At 37.4% G+C, this 21,751-nt stretch overlaps 1 protein-coding gene across 6 annotated transcripts in view; it reads right to left on the bottom strand.

The window, feature by feature from the left end:
• Nucleotides 1–881: 881 nt before the first annotated feature.
• The window catches only part of ZNF185 (zinc finger protein 185 with LIM domain), a 162,721-nt gene continuing 141,851 nt past the window's right edge, over nucleotides 882–21,751 (bottom strand). For all 6 annotated transcript variants that reach the window (XM_073641374.1, XM_073641376.1, XM_073641377.1 and 3 more), the window contains 7 exons: nucleotides 21,481–21,570; nucleotides 20,984–21,088; nucleotides 19,552–19,620; nucleotides 13,854–13,937; nucleotides 9,953–10,055; nucleotides 8,668–8,765; nucleotides 882–1,834 (listed from right to left, as the gene is read on the bottom strand). In XM_073641374.1, coding sequence (XP_073497475.1) covers nucleotide 1,834; nucleotides 8,668–8,765; nucleotides 9,953–10,055; nucleotides 13,854–13,937; nucleotides 19,552–19,620; nucleotides 20,984–21,088; nucleotides 21,481–21,570 — 550 coding nt within the window. In that variant the 3' untranslated portion in view covers nucleotides 882–1,833. The remainder of the gene's footprint in view (nucleotides 1,835–8,667; nucleotides 8,766–9,952; nucleotides 10,056–13,853; nucleotides 13,938–19,551; nucleotides 19,621–20,983; nucleotides 21,089–21,480; nucleotides 21,571–21,751) is intronic.

The following is a 21,751-nucleotide window of genomic DNA, read 5'->3' as shown; positions in this document are numbered from 1 at the left end:
CAAACTTGAGCCTCAAGCCTGGACAACCCCTTTTAATAAGAACCAGTATTCAACTACAGGAAAATGTTTCCTGAATTTCAAAAACCATTGGCGGCCATCTTTTCCTGCTTTGGCCTATTAGGATGACACGACAGGACGACTTTGACAGCAACACACACTGTGCGGCCATTGTTTCCGTGACCTGCAAGTCTCAAGACGTCCAGCAGATTTGGATTCCTTGAGACTTGTATGTCATGATTGCAGCAACATGCTGGTTGTCACATGTAGCATCGCTTTGGTGTGATATTTTTTCCCCCCATCCAACGTGTGCCGTGTAAAACAATATAATGGAAACAATACAGTTTAAAGTAATACTTTATTGTTTGTCATAACATACACCGACATCCTCCATGAGTATCTCATCCATACTTGTATAGACTCTGCTCCTGTATCCAATTCCCACCTGCTTCATTATAATAGACTGTATACCATGAACCCAAATATGTCTACGTGAACATAACAAGATGTGAAGCAATTATTACTTTCTACCAACCCTTAGTTTGCTTGGATGGATGAAATAAATGTTATATTCCTTATACTAAATCAAAAAAGGACTGGATCAGTAAAATACAAAAAAAAATAAACAACAAAAAAAAAATCAGACCTTGTTATCTCCTGTCAATCAATCCAAGTTCCACTTTAATTTTCTAAATCGTGACCGATTGCTCTGACCAACGAGGCCGGTTTATCCCCCAAGGTCCCTATTCTCTAAAATCCTACCAGGAATATCACCTTTAGATGGTAAATTAAGGTCATATTGTCCAAGTAAAATACATATAGATCTTGATTTTATATATGACATTGAAGTTTATACCTCCTATTACAGCACCATGAACCCATAATTTTTTTTTTTGTTTTTTTTTCAGGGCTTTACTGTACCTCTGTGGGCCGTCAATGTAATGTGCAAGCATACAGAGAAAAAAAAATCGCCATGTGTTCATTTGATACCTTTTTATTTTTGCTGCCAAAAGTCCAATTTTGCCAGGACTATACTTAACTTTCAATAATTTGGCAAAGCTGGAGTGGGTACGTAAACCCTGCCCAAAAGTGGTTAGATCAACTCTTTTTTTTTTAGGGGAGGGCGACAGATGTCAAGACTAAGTATGGAAGTATTCTCTTCTAGAAGAATGGAAACTCAACGTGGTGGCATACCGAGTCCCTGTGATTCTGTAGTGCCGCAGGCAACTCTCTGTGTCTGGAACCCAGAGAACTATATTGGGTTATTATCTCCGGTGATAATGTTATAAGGTCTGCAGTTATATAATTGTTTTATGATATAATTAGGCAGTGAGAGCAATGGAGCAGAAGGGTTAGATGGAAATCAGACTTTACAGATGAATATTGCAAATGCTTATTTTAAAGGGGGGAAATCCAATCGTAATAATCTAACATGTCGAAGATGCATGTGATCCCCTTTGGCACTGCGCAGAGACATCATTTCAATGGCCATGCCATAGAGGTTTCCATTTTGAGTGTCAGTGGTGGTCCAAGGTCATAGACCTCACCGGCGTGGTCCTCTCACTTGTATCTGACATATTGAATTATTTTGACTTATTTGTCCTACATACATGATTGGACGATTTCTATGAATCACCAATAGAGTTATAAAGACCTGACATGACGCAGAAGAAAAGGGTAGAGTTACCCCGAGCGGATCATTTATACCTTGGAGATTATAAGTAGAAATAGTAAAATACTTTATAAGTAGCGATCAGGTCATCTCTAACCAAAAAAAAAAGGTAGATGTAGCTTTAGTAAATCTTGCCGTGGACCGCAAAGTCTTCTTTCTCTAAACCTAAAACAGAAAGAATAAATCAATGTGAAGGAGCTGGGTCTGATCACTGATAATGATATATATCGTACGTGACAACGTTCCCAGAATATCCTGGAAAAAGGAACAACTTCTTGGACTCCATGAAAAGTTGGAACCAGCAAAACGTTCCAGAAAGGAGAAAGTCCAGAAGGTTCTGTGGTGCCAAGGTGCTCCATGATGAGACCAATAACGCACACATAAGGGACGGATAATGAGCCGTAAAGGGGATGTGGTCACAGAGAAACATTTTCAGCGGATTACACACCGGGACTTCTCTGTCTCACTTATCTCAAACTTATCAGCTATTATCTATCTGTAATATCAATCTCTCCCAAATCTATTATCCATCTAATATCAATTATCTGTCTACCGTATCTATTATCTAATATCAATTATCCGTCTATTGTATCTATAATCTAATATCAATTATCTGTCTACCATATCTATAATCTAATATCAATTATCCGTCTATTGTATCTATAATCTAATATCAATTATCCGTCTATTGTATCTATAATCTAATATCAATTATCCGTCTATTGTATCTATAATCTAATATCAATTATCCGTCTATTGTATCTATAATCTAATATCAATTATCCGTCTATTGTATCTATTATCTAATATCAATTATCCGTCTATTGTATCTATAATCTAATATCAATTATCCGTCTATTGTATCTATAATCTAATATCAATTATCCGTCTATTGTATCTATTATCTAATATCAATTATCCGTCTATTGTATCTATAATCTAATATCAATTATCTGTCTACCATATCTATAATCTAATATCAATTATCCGTCTATTGTATCTATAATCTAATATCAATTATCCGTCTATTGTATCTATAATCTAATATCAATTATCTGTCTATTGTATCTATAATCTAATATCAATTATGCGTCTACCATATCTATAATCTAATATCAATTATCCGTCTATTGTATCTATAATCTAATATCAATTATCCGTCTACCATATCTATAATCTAATATCAATTATCCGTCTATTGTATCTATAATCTAATATCAATTATCCGTCTACCATATCTATAATCTAATATCAATTATCCATCTATTGTATCTATAATCTAATATCAATTATCCGTCTACCATATCTATAATCTAATATCAATTATCTGTCTATTGTATCTATAATCTAATATCAATTATCCGTCTATTGTATCTATAATCTAATATCAATTATCCATCTATTGTATCTATAATCTAATATCAATTATCTGTCTATTGTATCTATAATCTAATATCAATTATCCGTCTATTGTATCTATAATCTAATATCAATTATCCGTCTATTGTATCTATTATCTAATATCAATTATCCGTCTATTGTATCTATAATCTAATATCAATTATCCGTCTATTGTATCTATAATCTAATATCAATTATCCGTCTATTGTATCTATTATCTAATATCAATTATCCGTCTATTGTATCTATAATCTAATATCAATTATCTGTCTACCATATCTATAATCTAATATCAATTATCCGTCTATTGTATCTATAATCTAATATCAATTATCTGTCTATTGTATCTATAATCTAATATCAATTATCCGTCTATTGTATCTATAATCTAATATCAATTATCTGTCTATTGTATCTATAATCTAATATCAATTATGCGTCTATTGTATCTATAATCTAATATCAATTATCCGTCTACCATATCTATAATCTAATATCAATTATCCGTCTATTGTATCTATAATCTAATATCAATTATCCGTCTACCATATCTATAATCTAATATCAATTATCCGTCTATTGTATCTATAATCTAATATCAATTATCCGTCTATTGTATCTATAATCTAATATCAATTATCTGTCTATTGTATCTATAATCTAATATCAATTATCCATCTATTGTATCTATAATCTAATATCAATTATTCTTCTATTGTATCTATAATCTAATATCAATTATCTGTCTATTGTATCTATAATCTAATATCAATTATCCGTCTATTGTATCTATAATCTAATATCAATTATCCATCTATTGTATCTATAATCTAATATCAATTATTCTTCTATTGTATCTATAATCTAATATCAATTATCTGTCTATTGTATCTATAATCTAATATCAATTATCCGTCTATTGTATCTATAATCTAATATCAATTATCCGTCTATTGTATCTATAATCTAATATCAATTATCTGTCTATTGTATCTATAATCTAATATCAATTATCCGTCTATTGTATCTATAATCTAATATCAATTATCTGTCTATTGTATCTATAATCTAATATCAATTATCTGTCTATTGTATCTATAATCTAATATCAATTATCCGTCTACCATATCTATAATCTAATATCAATTATCCGTCTATTGTATCTATAATCTAATATCAATTATCCGTCTATTGTATCTATAATCTAATATCAATTATCTGTCTATTGTATCTATAATCTAATATCAATTATCCGTCTATTGTATCTATAATCTAATATCAATTATCCGTCTATTGTATCTATAATCTAATATCAATTATCCGTCTATTGTATCTATAATCTAATATCAATTATCCGTCTATTGTATCTATCATCTAATATCAATTATCCGTCTATTGTATCTATAATCTAATATCAATTATCCGTCTATTGTATCTATAATCTAATATCAATTATCCGTCTATTGTATCTATAATCTAATATCAATTATCCGTCTATTGTATCTATAATCTAATATCAATTATCCGTCTATTGTATCTATCATCTAATATCAATTATCCGTCTATTGTATCTATCATCTAATATCAATTATCCGTCTATTGTATCTATAATCTAATATCAATTATCCGTCTACCATATCTATAATCTAATATCAATTATCCGTCTATTGTATCTATAATCTAATATCAATTATCCGTCTATTGTATCTATAATCTAATATCAATTATCTGTCTATTGTATCTATAATCTAATATCAATTATCCGTCTATTGTATCTATAATCTAATATCAATTATCCGTCTATTGTATCTATAATCTAATATCAATTATCTGTCTATTGTATCTATAATCTAATATCAATTATCCGTCTATTGTATCTATAATCTAATATCAATTATCCGTCTATTGTATCTATAATCTAATATCAATTATCCGTCTATTGTATCTATAATCTAATATCAATTATCCGTCTATTGTATCTATCATCTAATATCAATTATCCGTCTATTGTATCTATAATCTAATATCAATTATCCGTCTATTGTATCTATAATCTAATATCAATTATCCGTCTATTGTATCTATAATCTAATATCAATTATCCGTCTATTGTATCTATAATCTAATATCAATTATCCGTCTATTGTATCTATCATCTAATATCAATTATCCGTCTATTGTATCTATCATCTAATATCAATTATCCGTCTATTGTATCTATAATCTAATATCAATTATCCGTCTACCATATCTATAATCTAATATCAATTATCCGTCTATTGTATCTATAATCTAATATCAATTATCCGTCTATTGTATCTATAATCTAATATCAATTATCCGTCTATTGTATCTATAATCTAATATCAATTATCCGTCTATTGTATCTATAATCTAATATCAATTATCCGTCTATTGTATCTATAATCTAATATCAATTATCCGTCTATTGTATCTATCATCTAATATCAATTATCCGTCTATTGTATCTATAATCTAATATCAATTATCCGTCTATTGTATCTATAATCTAATATCAATTATCCGTCTATTGTATCTATAATCTAATATCAATTATCCGTCTATTGTATCTATAATCTAATATCAATTATCCGTCTATTGTATCTATCATCTAATATCAATTATCCGTCTATTGTATCTATCATCTAATATCAATTATCCGTCTATTGTATCTATAATCTAATATCAATTATCCGTCTACCATATCTATAATCTAATATCAATTATCCGTCTATTGTATCTATAATCTAATATCAATTATCCGTCTATTGTATCTATAATCTAATATCAATTATCTGTCTATTGTATCTATAATCTAATATCAATTATCCGTCTATTGTATCTATAATCTAATATCAATTATCCGTCTATTGTATCTATAATCTAATATCAATTATCCGTCTATTGTATCTATAATCTAATATCAATTATCCGTCTATTGTATCTATCATCTAATATCAATTATCCGTCTATTGTATCTATAATCTAATATCAATTATCCGTCTATTGTATCTATAATCTAATATCAATTATCCGTCTATTGTATCTATAATCTAATATCAATTATCCGTCTATTGTATCTATAATCTAATATCAATTATCCGTCTATTGTATCTATCATCTAATATCAATTATCCGTCTATTGTATCTATAATCTAATATCAATTATCCGTCTATTGTATCTATAATCTAATATCAATTATCCGTCTATTGTATCTATAATCTAATATCAATTATCCGTCTATTGTATCTATAATCTAATATCAATTATCCGTCTATTGTATCTATAATCTAATATCAATTATCTGTCTATTGTATCTATAATCTAATATCAATTATCCGTCTATTATATCTATAATCTAATATCAATTATCTGTCTATTGTATCTATAATCTAATATCAATTATCCGTCTATTGTATCTATAATCTAATATCAATTATCCGTCTACCGTATCTATTATCTAATATCAATTATCCGTCTATTGTATCTATAATCTAATATCAATTATCCGTCTATTCTATCTATTATCTAATATCAATTATCTGTCTACCATATCTATTATCTAATATCAATTATCCGTCTACCGTATCTATTATCTAATATCAATTATCTGTCTATTGTATCTATAATCTAATATCAATTATCCGTCTATTGTATCTATAATCTAATATCAATTATCTGTCTACCATATCTATAATCTAATATCAATTATCCGTCTATTGTATCTATAATCTAATATCAATTATCCGTCTATTCTATCTATTATCTAATATCAATTATCTGTCTACCGTATCTATTATCTAATATCAATTATCCGTCTATTGTATCTATAATCTAATATCAATTATCCGTCTATTGTATCTATTATCTAATATCAATTATCCATCTACCGTATCTATTATCTAATATCAATTATCCGTCTGTTGTATCTATTATCTAATATCAATTATCAGTCTATTGTATTTATTATCTAATATCAATTATCTGTCTGTTGTATCTATTATCTCTGTTTATTGATTGGATCCCTATGAATCTATCCTGCCCTTAATTCCAGCTGATTGCCGCGCTTTGCTTTGCAGCCCGCCATGAATAATTCAGGCTATTTGGCCGCGCTCCGCTGCATCTCTTCGGCTGTGAATCCACCGTCACTTCCCGATTTGTCTGCATGGCTGCCCGCTATCTGCTGCTTTCATCAGTTTTCCCTCACATGTTGTTCCAACGTCGTCTCTAATGTTTAATACTCAGGGACTGGATGTTCCCTATAGAAGCCATTGTATGAACACTTTCCTTCTGGTTCTGGATGCTGTTATGTAATGAGGCAAATAGATTTCTTTAGACCGGAGGGCTGAAATACTCTTATAAAGGGGTTGTCTCATCTAATATACATTTTTATCAGTGCCTTTGTTTTTGCAAAAAAATATAAAGTCTACAAATAAGAGGCTATCCAGGACAATTCTTTTTTTTTACTCTGGGCCTAATATCCAACAGGCAGGTAATTCCTAACAGAGGTAACTATCTGCCTGCGCTATCCTCAGATCAATCACTGACTGCCGGTGATTCATCTGTTCCATGACAACAGGGCAGCTCTTCCTCTTCCGCTCTGCTCTGTCGATGTGGCGTGACTGTCAATGTCATGCTGATTGAAAGTGGGCTCCCCGCAGTTAGGCAGCGGGCAGCCAGCGGTCAATCAGCATGTCGTCAGCAGTCACGCTCCATGAACAGAGCAGAGCGGAAGAGAAGTCGCTGCTCTGTCGATGTCACGTCAGCGGAAGCCGGTGAATCGTCAGCAGGAGCAGTCTGTGACCACTATGTGGCAGCAGAGATCAGAGCCGGGCACAAAAGGTTTTAGTTTTAGTCCCATAGTAAGAAAATGAAAAAAAGTCCTGGATAACCCCTTTAAAGAGGTGAAGAGGCCTGAGGAAGCCACTTGTTGAGTGCCAAATCTCATAACCCTATGCATTTTTTGCTAAACTTTTTCTTTATCCATATTTACCTCCCTGACTATCACCTCTGAGGCAGCGCAGCCGTTCATCCCACCCTCCTAGACTTCTCCCAGCTTCTAAATCGGACATTTCCCTTAAATATCTATATATTTTTTTTTTCCTTCGTGTAAATTCTCCTCAATCCAGCGTTTGTTTTTTTTTTGTTCCTGCCATTCTGCTTTCCGAATATATATAAATCTAGTATTGTTAGCCAAGTGGGTGTGGTCCTCCGCTCTCCTCTATGGGAGACCTCTTGATGACGACACCCACTTGTATAAAAAGTGAAGAATGACATAAAGGGAAAAAGAGGCCATATCTCAGGGACGGAGAGGCAAAGGCACAAAAGATAAACAACTCCGGATTTGGGGTATTTACACCAGGTATTACATTTACAGATATACTACAATTGACAGGTCTTCTTTAAAAGTGATCTTTAAATTGCTTTATAGAAGCCAAAGTAGTAAGTGGAAATAATAATAATATATATCCCCTGCTTGGAGGCTTGAAAACAGCGGCAGCGAGCAATTATTTTTTTTCACATTTGCATTTTCCTTTCATGTTATTGAATAATAATATATATATATATTACTTACTAGAAGAGCTTCTCGTAACAACCCTCGCAGTGAACCACGTCACGATGAATGAACAGGCTGTCAATCAAATCTCCCATAGGCTTGTGGCAAATCCCACACTGCAAAGCAAAGCGGTGACACAATGTCTGAGTGTGTAATGGCACATTCATCTGCTCCTAAAGCTGCTTGGATTTTTGTGTTTAACGTACAGGTTAAATAATTTTATACTTTCATAGATCAGACCTTTTTTTTATGGACGCTGTGAAGCCAAATATGTTCATCTATTACATTCCTTAATTCTGGAATTGGGAAAAAGTAGGGTAATTTATACCTATTTATATTTGTATTATTATTATTTATTATTATTTTTATACATTTTGACTTTATTTTGTAGTCCCCCTAGGGAACTTGATTTGTTTGATCACTTGTATTATACAGTGCAACACTACGGTATTGCAGTATACAGGGAAATTACTGATCTATGAAATCCAGCCCAGGGCACCATGATGGGAGCCTTTAGTTGGCCCCCGGCTAGGTACCACTGCAAACCATCAGCTCCCTCCAATTGCGTTGCGAGGAGCTAATAGGCCCTGGAGCAATAGTTCCAGCTTTCTACAAATTACACCATTTAAATGCTGCTGCCAGAGATTGACACCGGCACTTATATAGTTAAACAGCAGCAAATGGAGCTGGCTTCAGATGATGCTGTTAGCAGCAGGTGCCAGTTGTAAGGCACAGCCGGCACTTGTCCAGTATGTTGAACTGAATTCCTATCTTTTAGGGTGCAACATTTGTGTTAGGATAGGCAGTGGTAGAATCGCTTGCCTTCAAGAAGGTGCATTAAATCTCCGCCTTGAACTACTAAGTAATATTTAGGTCCAAAATTTTCTGCTGAATAATTTATAAATATGGTAGATATATTTTCTGAAGTCAGAGCACAATTTCCATGGTACAGAACTCTGAGTGCCATATACAGTATATCTACTGTATACCTGCGGAACTCAATAACACAGTATTCCATAGGCTCCACAGCTCCCTCCAGTGGTGGCAGCTGACAACCACAATGGTAAGTTTTTACTCTGGGTTCATGCAGGTGGTTTTGAAATCAGTATCAGAAAAATGCTGCTCTTATCCTTATTTATTGAGAGATTTAGTGAGCACAGAATTTTTTTAACGTAGACTAAAAAATATTTTTCCGTGTTCACCATTCACTTTTTACATTGATTGAACTGTTGGATATATTGAATCCGTGCAGCCATTTTTCTGAGTTAAAAAGCTGATAGGAATGATATAAAAGTGTCATTACCTTGAAGCAATATTCATGGCAGTGGATATTAAGGTGCTCTAGAATGATTTTGGGACAGTCTTTAATTTCCCGACCGCAGTAAGTGCAGGGACCTTCACCAGATCTGGAAACAAATGTGATAAAGCAAGTAAGTAATCAAGAGAACGACTGATCCTGAACCTGTAAGAACGGAAAAATGGAAAAAAATATATAACAAAATCTCCGCTCATAGCTACTAGTCACTATGGAAGTGACAACTACAGTCCACTCTCCTCCACCAGGTTGTCAGTGATCAGTAAAGAGCAAGAGTGATGAAGGCAGGATGACCTGTGTCAGTGGTGGGCACAGACAGCAGAGGACCCCTGTATACAAACAGTATATGGGCCCCAGACTCTGATAGCTCATCATAGATCACCCCTTTAAAGAGGTTGTCCACAACTTTTACATTGTTGGCCTATCCTTAGGTTAGGTCATCAATGTATGATCGGCCAGGGTCTGACACCCGGCAGTCCCACTGATCAGCTGTTATCGATGTCAGCGGTGTCCATACTTGCGGAACTGGGCGTTTTCTGAGAGTGGCCGGGGCTTGGTACTACACATCCCCCTCCTATTCAAATCAATAGGAGGTGGATGTGTAGTAGCCTGCGACAGCCACTACAAGTAGACGGAGCAGCTCCGCAAGAAAGTACTTCCGGCCGGGGGCCGCCACCGATAACAGCTGATTGGCGGGGGTGCCAGGTGTCGGACCCCGGCCAATCAGACATTGATAACCTATTCTAAGGAAAGGCCATCAATGCAAAAGTAGTGAACAACCTCTTTAAGCCTCTCTCACAATGCACCAATTGTGAACTATGAAATCCATCAGCTCCGTCCTTGATAGGCATGGTGGAGATAACACATTACCCTCTACATCATACATGTCAAACTCCAGCCCGTGGGCCAAATCTGGCATGCAGAGTGTTTTTTTCTGGCCCGCAACACCATAACAACCACCCCTATGTGAGCCCCATTATACTGCATGGAGGACTATGTGGGGCCCATTATACTGTATGGAGGACTATGTGGGGCCCATTATACTGTATGGAGGACTATGTGGGGCCATTATTCTGTATGGAGGACTATGTGGGGGCCATTATTTTGTATGGAGGACTATGTGCGCTCCATTATTCTGTATGAAGGACTATGTGGGGCCCATTATACTGTATGGAGGACTATGTGGGGCCATTATTCTGTATGGAGAACTATGTGGGCCCATTATTCTGTATGAAAGACTATGTGGGGCCCATTATTCTGTATAAAGGACTATGTGGGGCCCATTATACTGTATGGAGAACTATGTGAGGCCCATTATTCTGTATGGAGGACTATGTGGGGCCCATTATACTGTATGGAGGACTATGTGGGGCCCAATATACTGTATGGAGGACTATGTGGGGCCCAATATACTGTATGGAGGACTATGTGGGGCCCAATATACTGTATGGAGGACTATGTGGGGCCCATTATTCTGTATGGAGGACTATATTGGGCCCATTATTCTGTATGGAGGACTATGTGGGGCCCATTATACTGTATGGAGGACTATGTGGGGCCCATTATTCTGTATGGAGGACTATGTGTGGCCCATTATACTGTATGGATGACTATGTGGGGCCCATTATACTGTATGAAGGACTATGTGGGACCCATTATACTGTATGGAGGACTATGTGGGGTCATTATACTGTATAGAGGACTATGTGGGGCCCATTATTCTGTATGGAGGACTATGTGGGGCCTACTATACTGTATGGAGGACTATATGGGGCCCATTATTCTGTATGGAGGACTATGTGGTAGCCCACAATTCTGTATGAAGGACTATGTGGGGCCATTATTCTGTATGGAGGGCCATGTGGTGCCCATTATGATGTATGGAGGACTATGTAAGGCTCATTATACTGTATGGAGGACTATGTGGGGCCCATTATTCTGTATGGAGGACTATGTGGGGCCCATTATATTGTATGGAGGACTTTGTGGGGCCCATTATTCTGTATGGAGGACTATGTGGGGCCCATTATACTGTATGGAGGACTTTGTGGGGCCTATTATACTGTATGGAGGACTTTGAGGGGCCTATTATACTGTATGGAGGACTATGTGGGGCCCATTATACTGTATAGAGCATTATGTGGGGCCATTATACTGCATGGAGGACTATGCGGGGCCCATTATTCTGTATGGAGGACTATGTGGGGCACATTATTCTGTATGGAGGACTATGTGGGCCCATTATTCTGTATGGAGGACTATGTGGGCCCATTATTCTGTATGGAGGACTATGTGGGGCCCATTATACTGTATAGAGGACTTTGTGGGGTGATTATACTGTATGGAGGACTATGCGGGGCCCATTATTCTGTATGGAGGACTATGTGGGGCACATTATACTGTATGGAAGACTATGTGGGCCCATTATTCTGTATGGAGGACTATGTGGGCCCATTATTCTGTATGGAGGACTATGTGGGGCCCATTATTCTGTATACTGGTTGGCCTGTGACTTTGTCCAAATTTTTCATTTTGGCCCTCCGTATGTTTGAGTTTGACATCCCTTGCTCTTCGTGAACATGAAAGGATTACCACACTTCGATTTTTTTTAATTCCTTCATTTGAACGGGTGAAAAACATTGCAAAACTGCTGAAAAAATTTACATTCTGCAGATTTGAGAAACAAACAAAACGCTTTGATGATTCAAATCTGCAAGGAAAAAATAATCATGAGATTTCAGAAATGGCATTCAGTTTACTGGTACGGTAAAATGCTATAAAAATGCTGCAAAAATGCAACATGTGATCAAGCCCTAATACAGCATTATCTAAGTAGGTGTGATCCTGAAAATCTCATCTACAAGTTTGTAGAAACTTTCCACGAGTAAACTAACCCGCGGTGCAGATTTTAAAATCTGTAGAACGTCATTTTTTTTTTGTGTGCAGAATTCAATGCGGACTTCATACTTTGCAATGCATAGGTGAAAATCTGTGCCAAAATCCACATACAGCATGTTACATGTTGTTACAGACTTTACCTTATGCAAGCTGTAGGAAGACTGTGGAATTGAAATATACAGACAAATCGATATGCAGTGGAAAATAAGCATCATGTGCATTAACCTTTAGGATAAGTTCATACGTTGCATATTTGGTGCTGATCATGTGCAAATTTCTGCAACTCAAAATTGGTTCCATTCATCCAAACAGAATAGTTTCAGAAGATTAGGAGAGGGGCCGAACTTTCCACAACAAAATCTGTAGCAAATACGCAATGAACATACTAAAACCCATAGAATAGGTTTGTTACCTTTGTAAAACATTACAGCTAAGTCTGGATGGAGCTGGTGGGAGAATAAACCCTGCACAACAGGGGATCTCAGCAAACAAATACTATAGGGAAGTGAAAAAAATCTCTAAAACTCCAAACCCAATTACATTTCCAGTTTATTTGCCGTTTTAACTTCAACAGTGAATCGACTGATCCTAACTACATCCATCAAAGGGAAAACGTCCCTTGATATCTGCGGCGGATCACACAGAGAGACAACGCTGACATTTCACTTTCTGATGTTTTTTTGCTTAGTTTGACTGACACATTAATATTTAAGTGCAGAAATCTAAAATCTGGGTCATAAAGAGACAGCACATATTACACTTACATGTATATATCTCAGATGAGTTCAGCTAACCTTGTGACATTAGGATAATATCCCATAAAGAATATATCGTTTTATGTGAAATGTAATCAATAATATAATACATTATATATCCTAATTTATATAGAAAGAACTGATGTCACCTCACAGAAGAATAAAGTACACCCTCCCTGAAAAACAAATGTATCAGGGTAGGTAAAGATCAGGCGATGTATGCCCCCATATCTTACCTCTCTGGTGGGCTGCTGTACAGGTAACTGGAGCTGCTGCTGTAGGACACATTCTCCCTATCATCTGAGTAATCTGGGAAGCTTCTGTCAGAGAAAAAGATGTATCATTACTACTAGTCTTATGCAGCATATCTGACCCTTCATGACTTAAAGAGTTCCTGTAATTCACCATGAATATGTTTGTTTGTTTTTACTGGGTAAAAATGCCGCTGTTCTCCTGGATCCACCGAGGTTTTTGTTTTGTTCCTGCGCCTCTCCATTCCTGAGATATGACCCCTTCTTCCCTGTACATAAATCTAGTCTTGTTACCCAAGTGGGCGTACCCCTGCAATAAGACTCCTCTAGGGTGGAGCTTGGGACAACGCCCACTTGACTAACAAGACTAGATTTACCCACAGGGAAGAGGAGGCCTTATCTCAGGAATGGAGATTTGCAGGAGCAAAAAAACCCACAAAGCTTGATTAAGCAAAACTGCGACATTTACACGAGGTGAAAAAAAAAATTATGACAAGTAACAAGTCCTCTTTAAAGGCATTTTCTCTAAATATACATTGATGACTTATTCTAAAAGTGACCATACACATTAGACTAAGGTCTGCGAGCCTGCTGGTTCAGATGGGACCAGCTGAAATTCTATTGGATATTTGGTTGACATTTGCCCAGTGGAGGTGTCTGGATGTGAACACATGCACATCCAAATAAATTGAGCATGCAGGTGTATGGGGGAGTCTGGAGGAATAGGGGTCAACCAAAAAACTTTAATGTGTAGTCCCCCATCAATGTGTGATTTGTGGGGGTCTATACTCTGTACCCCACCTGGATCAGCAGATCCCTACTCAAGGACGCGGGCACTGGTAGGTATACAGCAGTGCTTGGTATTTCCGCTCAACCTCACCTAATTGTATAGGGCTGAGTTACAGGCCGCTTTGTTTTGAAGATGGGTAGCAATGCCAGGGATCATACATATATTGGAATAGTAAAACTCAGCACTCAGTAGGATGCCGCATGGCAATCATTGTGAAATTTATTTACAATTTAACCTGTCCGGAGAAACAGCTAATGATGTTTCGGTCCAATACAGACCTTCATCAGATAATTGCTGTATAAGACAATTGTACAAAAAAGCAAGAACAATATTGTTATACATCTTATATACATTAATAATATACAATTAAATGTACAAAATAATAATAAACAACAACTGACAGATCAAGAGGTGATCAGCATGAACTGCTGAAGGTTTGTGTTAATCTATGAAGTGTAATGGAGTGGTAGAAATAAAGAGCCGTACAGTGCAAAGAAAAATAAAATGATAATGAACCATGTGTGTTTCTAAGGATCATGGTGTCAAGGAAACTTATCAAGAGTGAACTGCAACTCCGGTAAGATGCTCTTGAGGTGGGCATGAAAGGATAAAAGGATGTCAGCTGGACCGACCCAGACGCAAAAGATATTGTCTATATAGTTTCCATATTATAGCAAAGTGAAAATGTAATGGTTCGTTTAGACAAACCGTTCCTCGTAAGATGACATGTAATTGATAACATATGGAGGGGCCACATTGGACCCCATAGCTGTACCCTGTATTTGCAAATAAAAAGTATCTTGGAATAGAAAGTCCATGCACATATTCTTGGCATCATCGGCGAGATGGGTCTGATTAAAAAGATCCCCTACTGCTTGGAGACCTTTAGAATGTGTTATTGAGGAAAACAAGCCATTTAACATTTATCACACTATTCCAGTCATACAAGTCTTTCACATTTTGCGCCCCTAACAGTCATTCTACCATTTTCTTTTTACCTTTTATATATCTCTCTCCTTTCCTATTCTGGTCCACAATTGGGATATACATGATTGGATACCAGATTGATCATTTTATTTTTCTTTGCACTGTACGGCTCTTTATTTCCACCACTCCGTTACACTTCATAGATTAACACAAACCTTCAGCGGTCCGTGCTGATCACCTTTTGATCCATCAGTTGTTGTTTATTATTATTTTGTACATTTAACTGTATAATATTAATTTATTTTCAAGATGGATAACAATATTGTTCTTGCTTTTTCGTACAATTTTCCTATCTGATGAAGGTCTGGATTGGACCAAAATATCTTTCGCTGTTTGTCCGGACTGGTTTAATTGTAAATAAATTTCACATCTATTGCCATGCATCATACTAAGTGCAGAGATTTACTATTATTATTATTCATGGATTGGAACCCTACTCGGGCACCTTACAATCCCTTAAGACCAGGCTAGAAATGTGTATTTATGTATATATGTCTGTATATATGTCTGTATATATATATATATATATATACACTGCTCAAAAAAATAAAGGGAACACTCAAATAACACATCCTAGATCTGAATGAATGAAATATTCTCATTGAATACATTGTTCTGTACAAAGTTGAATGTGTTGACAACAAAATCACACAAAAATCATCAATGGAAATCAAATATATTAACCAATGGAGGCCTGGATTTGGAGTCACCTGCAAAATTAAAGTGGAAAAACACACTACAGGCTGATCCAACTTTGATTTAATGTCCTTAAAACAAGTCAAAATGACGCTCAGTATTGTGTGTGGCCTCCACGTGCCTGTATGACCTCCCTATAACGCCTGGGCATGCTCCTGATGAGGTTGCGGAAGGTCTCCTGTGGGATCTCCTCCCAGACCTGGACTAAAGCATCCGCCAACTCCTGGACAGTCTGTGGTGCAACGTGACATTGGTGGATGGAGCGAGACATGATGTCCCAGATGTGCTCAATCGGATTCAGGTCTGGGGAACGGGCAGGCCAGTCCATAGCTTCAATGCCTTCATCTTGCAGGAACTGCTGACACACTCCAGCCACATGAGGTCTGGCATTGTCCTGCATTAGGAGGAACCCAGGGCCAACTGCACCAGCATATGATCTCACAAGGGGTCTGAGGATCTCATCTCGGTACCTAATGGCAGTCAGGCTACCTCTGGCGAGCACATGGAGGGCTGTGCGGCACTCCAAAGAAATGCCACCCCACACCATTACTGACCCAATGCCAAACCGGTCATGCTGAAGGATGTTGCAGGCAGCAGATCGCTCTCCATGGCGTCTCCAGACTCTGTCAAGTCTGTCACATGTGCTCAGTGTGAACCTGCTTTCATCTGTGAAGAGCACAGGGCGCCAGTGGTGACTTTGCCAATCCTGATGTTCTGTGGCAAATGCCAAGCGTCCTGCACGGTGTTGGGCTGTGAGCACAACCCCCATCTGTGGACGTCGGGCCCTCATACCACCCTCATGGAGTCGGTTTCTAACCGTTTGTGCAGACACATGCACATTTGTGGCCTGCCGGAGGTCATTTTGCAGGGCTCTGGCAGTGCTCCTCCTGTTCCTCCTTGCACAAAGGTGGAGGTAGCGGTCCTGCTGCTGGGTTGTTGCCCTCCTATGGCCCCCTCCACGTCTCCTGGTGTGCTGGCCTGTTTCCTGGTAGCGCCTCCAGCCTCTGGACACTACATTGACAGACACAGCAAACCTTGCCACAGCTAGCATTGATGTGCCATCCTGGATGAGCTGCACTACCTGAGCAACTTCTGTGGGTTGTAGAGTCTGTCTCATGCTACCACGAGCGTGAAAGCACAACCAACATTCAAAAGTGACCAAAACATCAGCCAGAAAGCATTGGTACTGACATGTGGTCTGTGGACCCCACCTGCAGAACCACTCCTTTATTGAGGGTGTCTTGATAATTGCCAATAATTTCCATCTATTGTCTGTTCCATTTGCACAACATCATGTGAAATTGATTGTCAATCAGTGTTGCTTCCTAAGTGGACAGTTTGATTTCACAGAAGTTTGATTTACTTGCAGTTATATTCTATTGTTTAAGTGTTCCCTTTATTTTTTTGAGCAGTGTATATATATATATATGTATATATATATATACAGTACAGACCAAAAGTTTGGACACACCTTCTCATTTAAAGATTTTTCTGTATTTTCATGACTATGAAAATTGTACATTCACACTGAAGGCATCAAAACTATGAATTAACACATGTGGAATTATATACTTAACAAAAAAGTGTGAAACAACTGAAAATATGTCTTATATTCTAGGTTCTTCAAAGTAGCCACCTTTTGCTTTGATGACTGCTTTGCACACTCTTGGCATTCTCTTGATGAGCTTCATGAGGTAGTCACCGGAAATGGTTTTCACTTCACAGGTGTGCCCTGTCAGGTTTAATAAGTGGGATTTCTTGCCTTATAAATGGGGTTGGGACCATCAGTTGTGTTGTGCAGAAGTCGGGTGGATACACAGCTGATAGTCCTACTGAATAGACTGTTAGAATTTGTATTATGGCAAGAAAAAAGCAGCTAAGTAAAGAAAAACGAGTGGCCATCATTACTTTAAGAAATTAAGGTCAGTCAGTGTGAAAAATTGGGAAAACATTGAAAGTGTCCCCAAGTGCAGTTGCAAAAACCATCAAGTGCTACATAGAAATTGGCTCACATGACGACCGCCCCAGGAAAGGAAGACCAAGAGTCACCTCTGCTTCTGAGGATAAGTTTATCCAAGTCACCAGCCTCAGAAATCGCAGGTTAACAGCAGCTCAGATTAGAGACCAGGTCAATGCCACACAGAGTTCAAGCAGCAGACACATCTCTTCAACAACTGTTAAGAGGAGACTTTGTGCAGCAGGCCTTCATGGTAAAATAGCTGCTAGGAAACCACTGCTAAGGACAGGCAACAAGCAGAAGAGTCTTGTTTGGGCTAAAGAACACAAGGAATGGACATTAGACCAGTGGAAATCTGTGCTTTGGTCTGATGAGTCCAAATTTGAGATCTTTGGTTCCAACCACCGTGTCTTTGTCCGACGCAGAAAAGGTGAACGGATGGACTCTACATGCCTGGTTCCCACCGTGAAGCATGGAGGAGGAGGTGTGATGGTGTAGGGGTGCTTTGCTGGTGACACTTTTGGGGATTTATTCAAAATTGAAGGCATACTGAACCAGCATGGCTACCACAGCATCTTGCAGCGGCATGCTATTCCATCCGGTTTGCGTTTAGTTGGACCATCATTTATTTTTCAACAGGACAATGACCTCAAACACACCTCCAGGGTGTGCAAGGGCTATTTGACCAAGAATTAGAGTGATGGGGTGCTACACCAGATGACCTGGCCTCCACAGTCACCAGACCTGAACCCAATCGAGATGGTTTGGGGTGAGCTGGACCGCAGAGTGAAGGCAAAAGGGCCAACAAGTGCTAAGCATCTCTGGGAACTCCTTCAAGATTGTTGGAAGACCATTTCCGGTGACTACCTCTTGAAGCCCATCAAGAGAATGCCAAGAGTGTGCAAAGCAGTCATCAAAGCAAAAGGTGGCTACTTTGAAGAACCTAGAATATAAGACATATTTTCAGTTGTTTCACACTTTTTTGTTAAGTATATAATTCCACATGTGTTAATTCATAGTTTTGATGCCTTCAGTGTGAATGTACAATTTTCATAGTCATGAAAATACAGAAAAATCTTTAAATGAGAAGGCGTGTCCAAACTTTTGGTCTGTACTGTATATATATATATATATATATATATATATGTATATATATATTTATATACAGATATAGAAAGATATTATTTCATAGATATGTAACATATGCATATAGATCTCACAGTATCACATAGCAGTTACACTTAATGTTTTACCCGGAGGCGGTTGGAGATTTCATGCTCTCTCTTGAGTTCACATATTCCTTTACAAATAGCACTCCTTTGCTATAAAAGAAGAGAATAAAATATCAAATCAAACAAATGCACAGAGACTGATACAATGCACTAAGCATAATTACAGCTTTTAGGAGCTGTATAACCACCATTACTATTGCTTCCGATAACAAGCGCTAGATGCCTTTGATTTACATAATGCTTTAAGGATTTAAAAATACAGATTCCTCCATTAACTACAAGCGAAAGTGGTTCCAAAGTGTGTCATGTGCTCTGTAGGACCCGGCATATCAATGCATTACATGGTTAGATCATTGATTATCGTGTAATACTCAATATCTCCTATGGGGGCACTGCTTGGAATTTGAACACTTACTGTAAAGACTACAGCAAATTCCCAATTGTATAGTGTAAGCTGGCCATACATATTAGATAGCTTTTGGCTAAATGAGTGTTCGGCTATCTCTCCCAACTCCTCCATACACAGGATCATTCGGCTCAACCTTCCTGTTTTCCCTATGAGAGAGTTGCTGCTACCAAAATCATCAGGCACCTGTTTAGCTTTCCCCCCAAAAAAGGATCAGGTGACTGAATTCTAACTGGCCCAATCCTTATGTCCCTAGACATAATCTGTTGGGGGGACACTTGGGAGGCCACCACACATATAAGCTGGTCTGCTGATCCCACCTAAATTGCCAGGTTCATCCAATTTCTATCTAATGTGTAAAGATTGTTCAGAAAATTTTGGAAATATGCTGTAGTCAAGAACCAGCCGAAATTTCATGTGCCGCCTTGAAGCCTCCTGAGGTTTTATGAAGGCCAAGATTTGTATTGGACAACACGCGTAGTATAGTTTGTGTAAATGATAAGACCATCAACAAGTCACACTAAACTAGGAGATCAGAATAAGAGTAGTGGTGCATAGTGGAAAATCCTACCCGACAGATCTCATTTTTAGAAGACAACCATTGGGCATTGCAAAAGATACTTCATGTATAATCTTAAAATGATGATTGGGTGTAATGGACAAAATTTTAACATTTTGACCCATTTTTATCTCATGAGCGTGGTCAGATTTAAGGGCCCCATACACAATAGATAGATGTTGGCCGCACAATGGTTTGGGCGATTGCTTCTTCTATATACAGGAGTGCTCGCACGGATGAGCACTCCTAAGTTCTTTATGAGAAAGCTGCTGCCAAACTTCTCTAGCAGTGGCTTATTTTGCAAAATCAAACAGGACAGGTCCTTATCTCCTCCGTCATCATCATCAGACATGAGGCCCTCATACACATTAGACTGTCCATATTGGCAGGTTTGGCAGACGTCTGTTTAATGAGTATTGGGCCCCTTAGTCTGGCCATGACTAGGAACCAGAGCACATGGGTTGTGTGTAATCTGAAGTGCAGCTTACTTGGAGGACTGAGGATCATACTGGTTGGCATCAGATGAAGAATTCTCATATTTCGTCTCCACGCTGGTGGTTGTGGTGGTCTTTTCTCTGGAGCTGGATACAGTCCTGGAAGTAACAATATTCAACTGTTGACTGAAATCAAGTAAAACTGCAAAAACCTACCATCACTTCATATTGCATGCCTTAGTAAGCACTTTTACAGCATAGCCTAAAAGATAAGGCTTTGTGCACACTGGCATGGAGGCTGCATGGCCTTTACTACAAGACTGTGGATATATCTTGGAAAGTATCAAAGACTGAGAGGTTGGGTTGATGGATTTACTATATTTTGGGTTACTGTATTGTATGTACAGCAGATGACGGATTTTTGCTTTTCCTTGACTGGACGCGTTAGGTGATATGTGTAAAAATAAAAAAAAAGAGTTAGAATTAATTTTTTTTACATTTTTTTTACATTTTTACAAATGAGTGAGATGATCCCTTCTCAGTTTAATTACCGTGTGGATCGGTTGTTGAAGTCGTCCATATATTCGGTGTATACAGGATCCGTAGAGCGAGTTGTAGTGACTGTTGTACGTGAGCTGGATCTGATTAAAAGACCACAAATATTATATTCAGACACATCGTCTACTCAAGGTACAGTATACTCCATGATCGTTATGCGTCGTTATATGAGTATTGGAAAACATTGATCCATAAAAACAGGTTACTAAAATGCAGAAAATTAAGGAAAAGTACCACAATTTAAGTATTCTAATAAATTAAAAT

The sequence above is a fragment of the Phyllobates terribilis genome, unplaced genomic scaffold (genome assembly GCF_046119375.1).
Source record: "Phyllobates terribilis strain yellow unplaced genomic scaffold, ASM4611937v1 Scaffold_7__3_contigs__length_470593459, whole genome shotgun sequence".
Taxonomy (NCBI): Eukaryota; Metazoa; Chordata; class Amphibia; order Anura; family Dendrobatidae; genus Phyllobates; species Phyllobates terribilis.
Note: the sequence above shows the minus strand (reverse complement) of the source record. Positions and strands in the feature narration are given on the sequence as shown.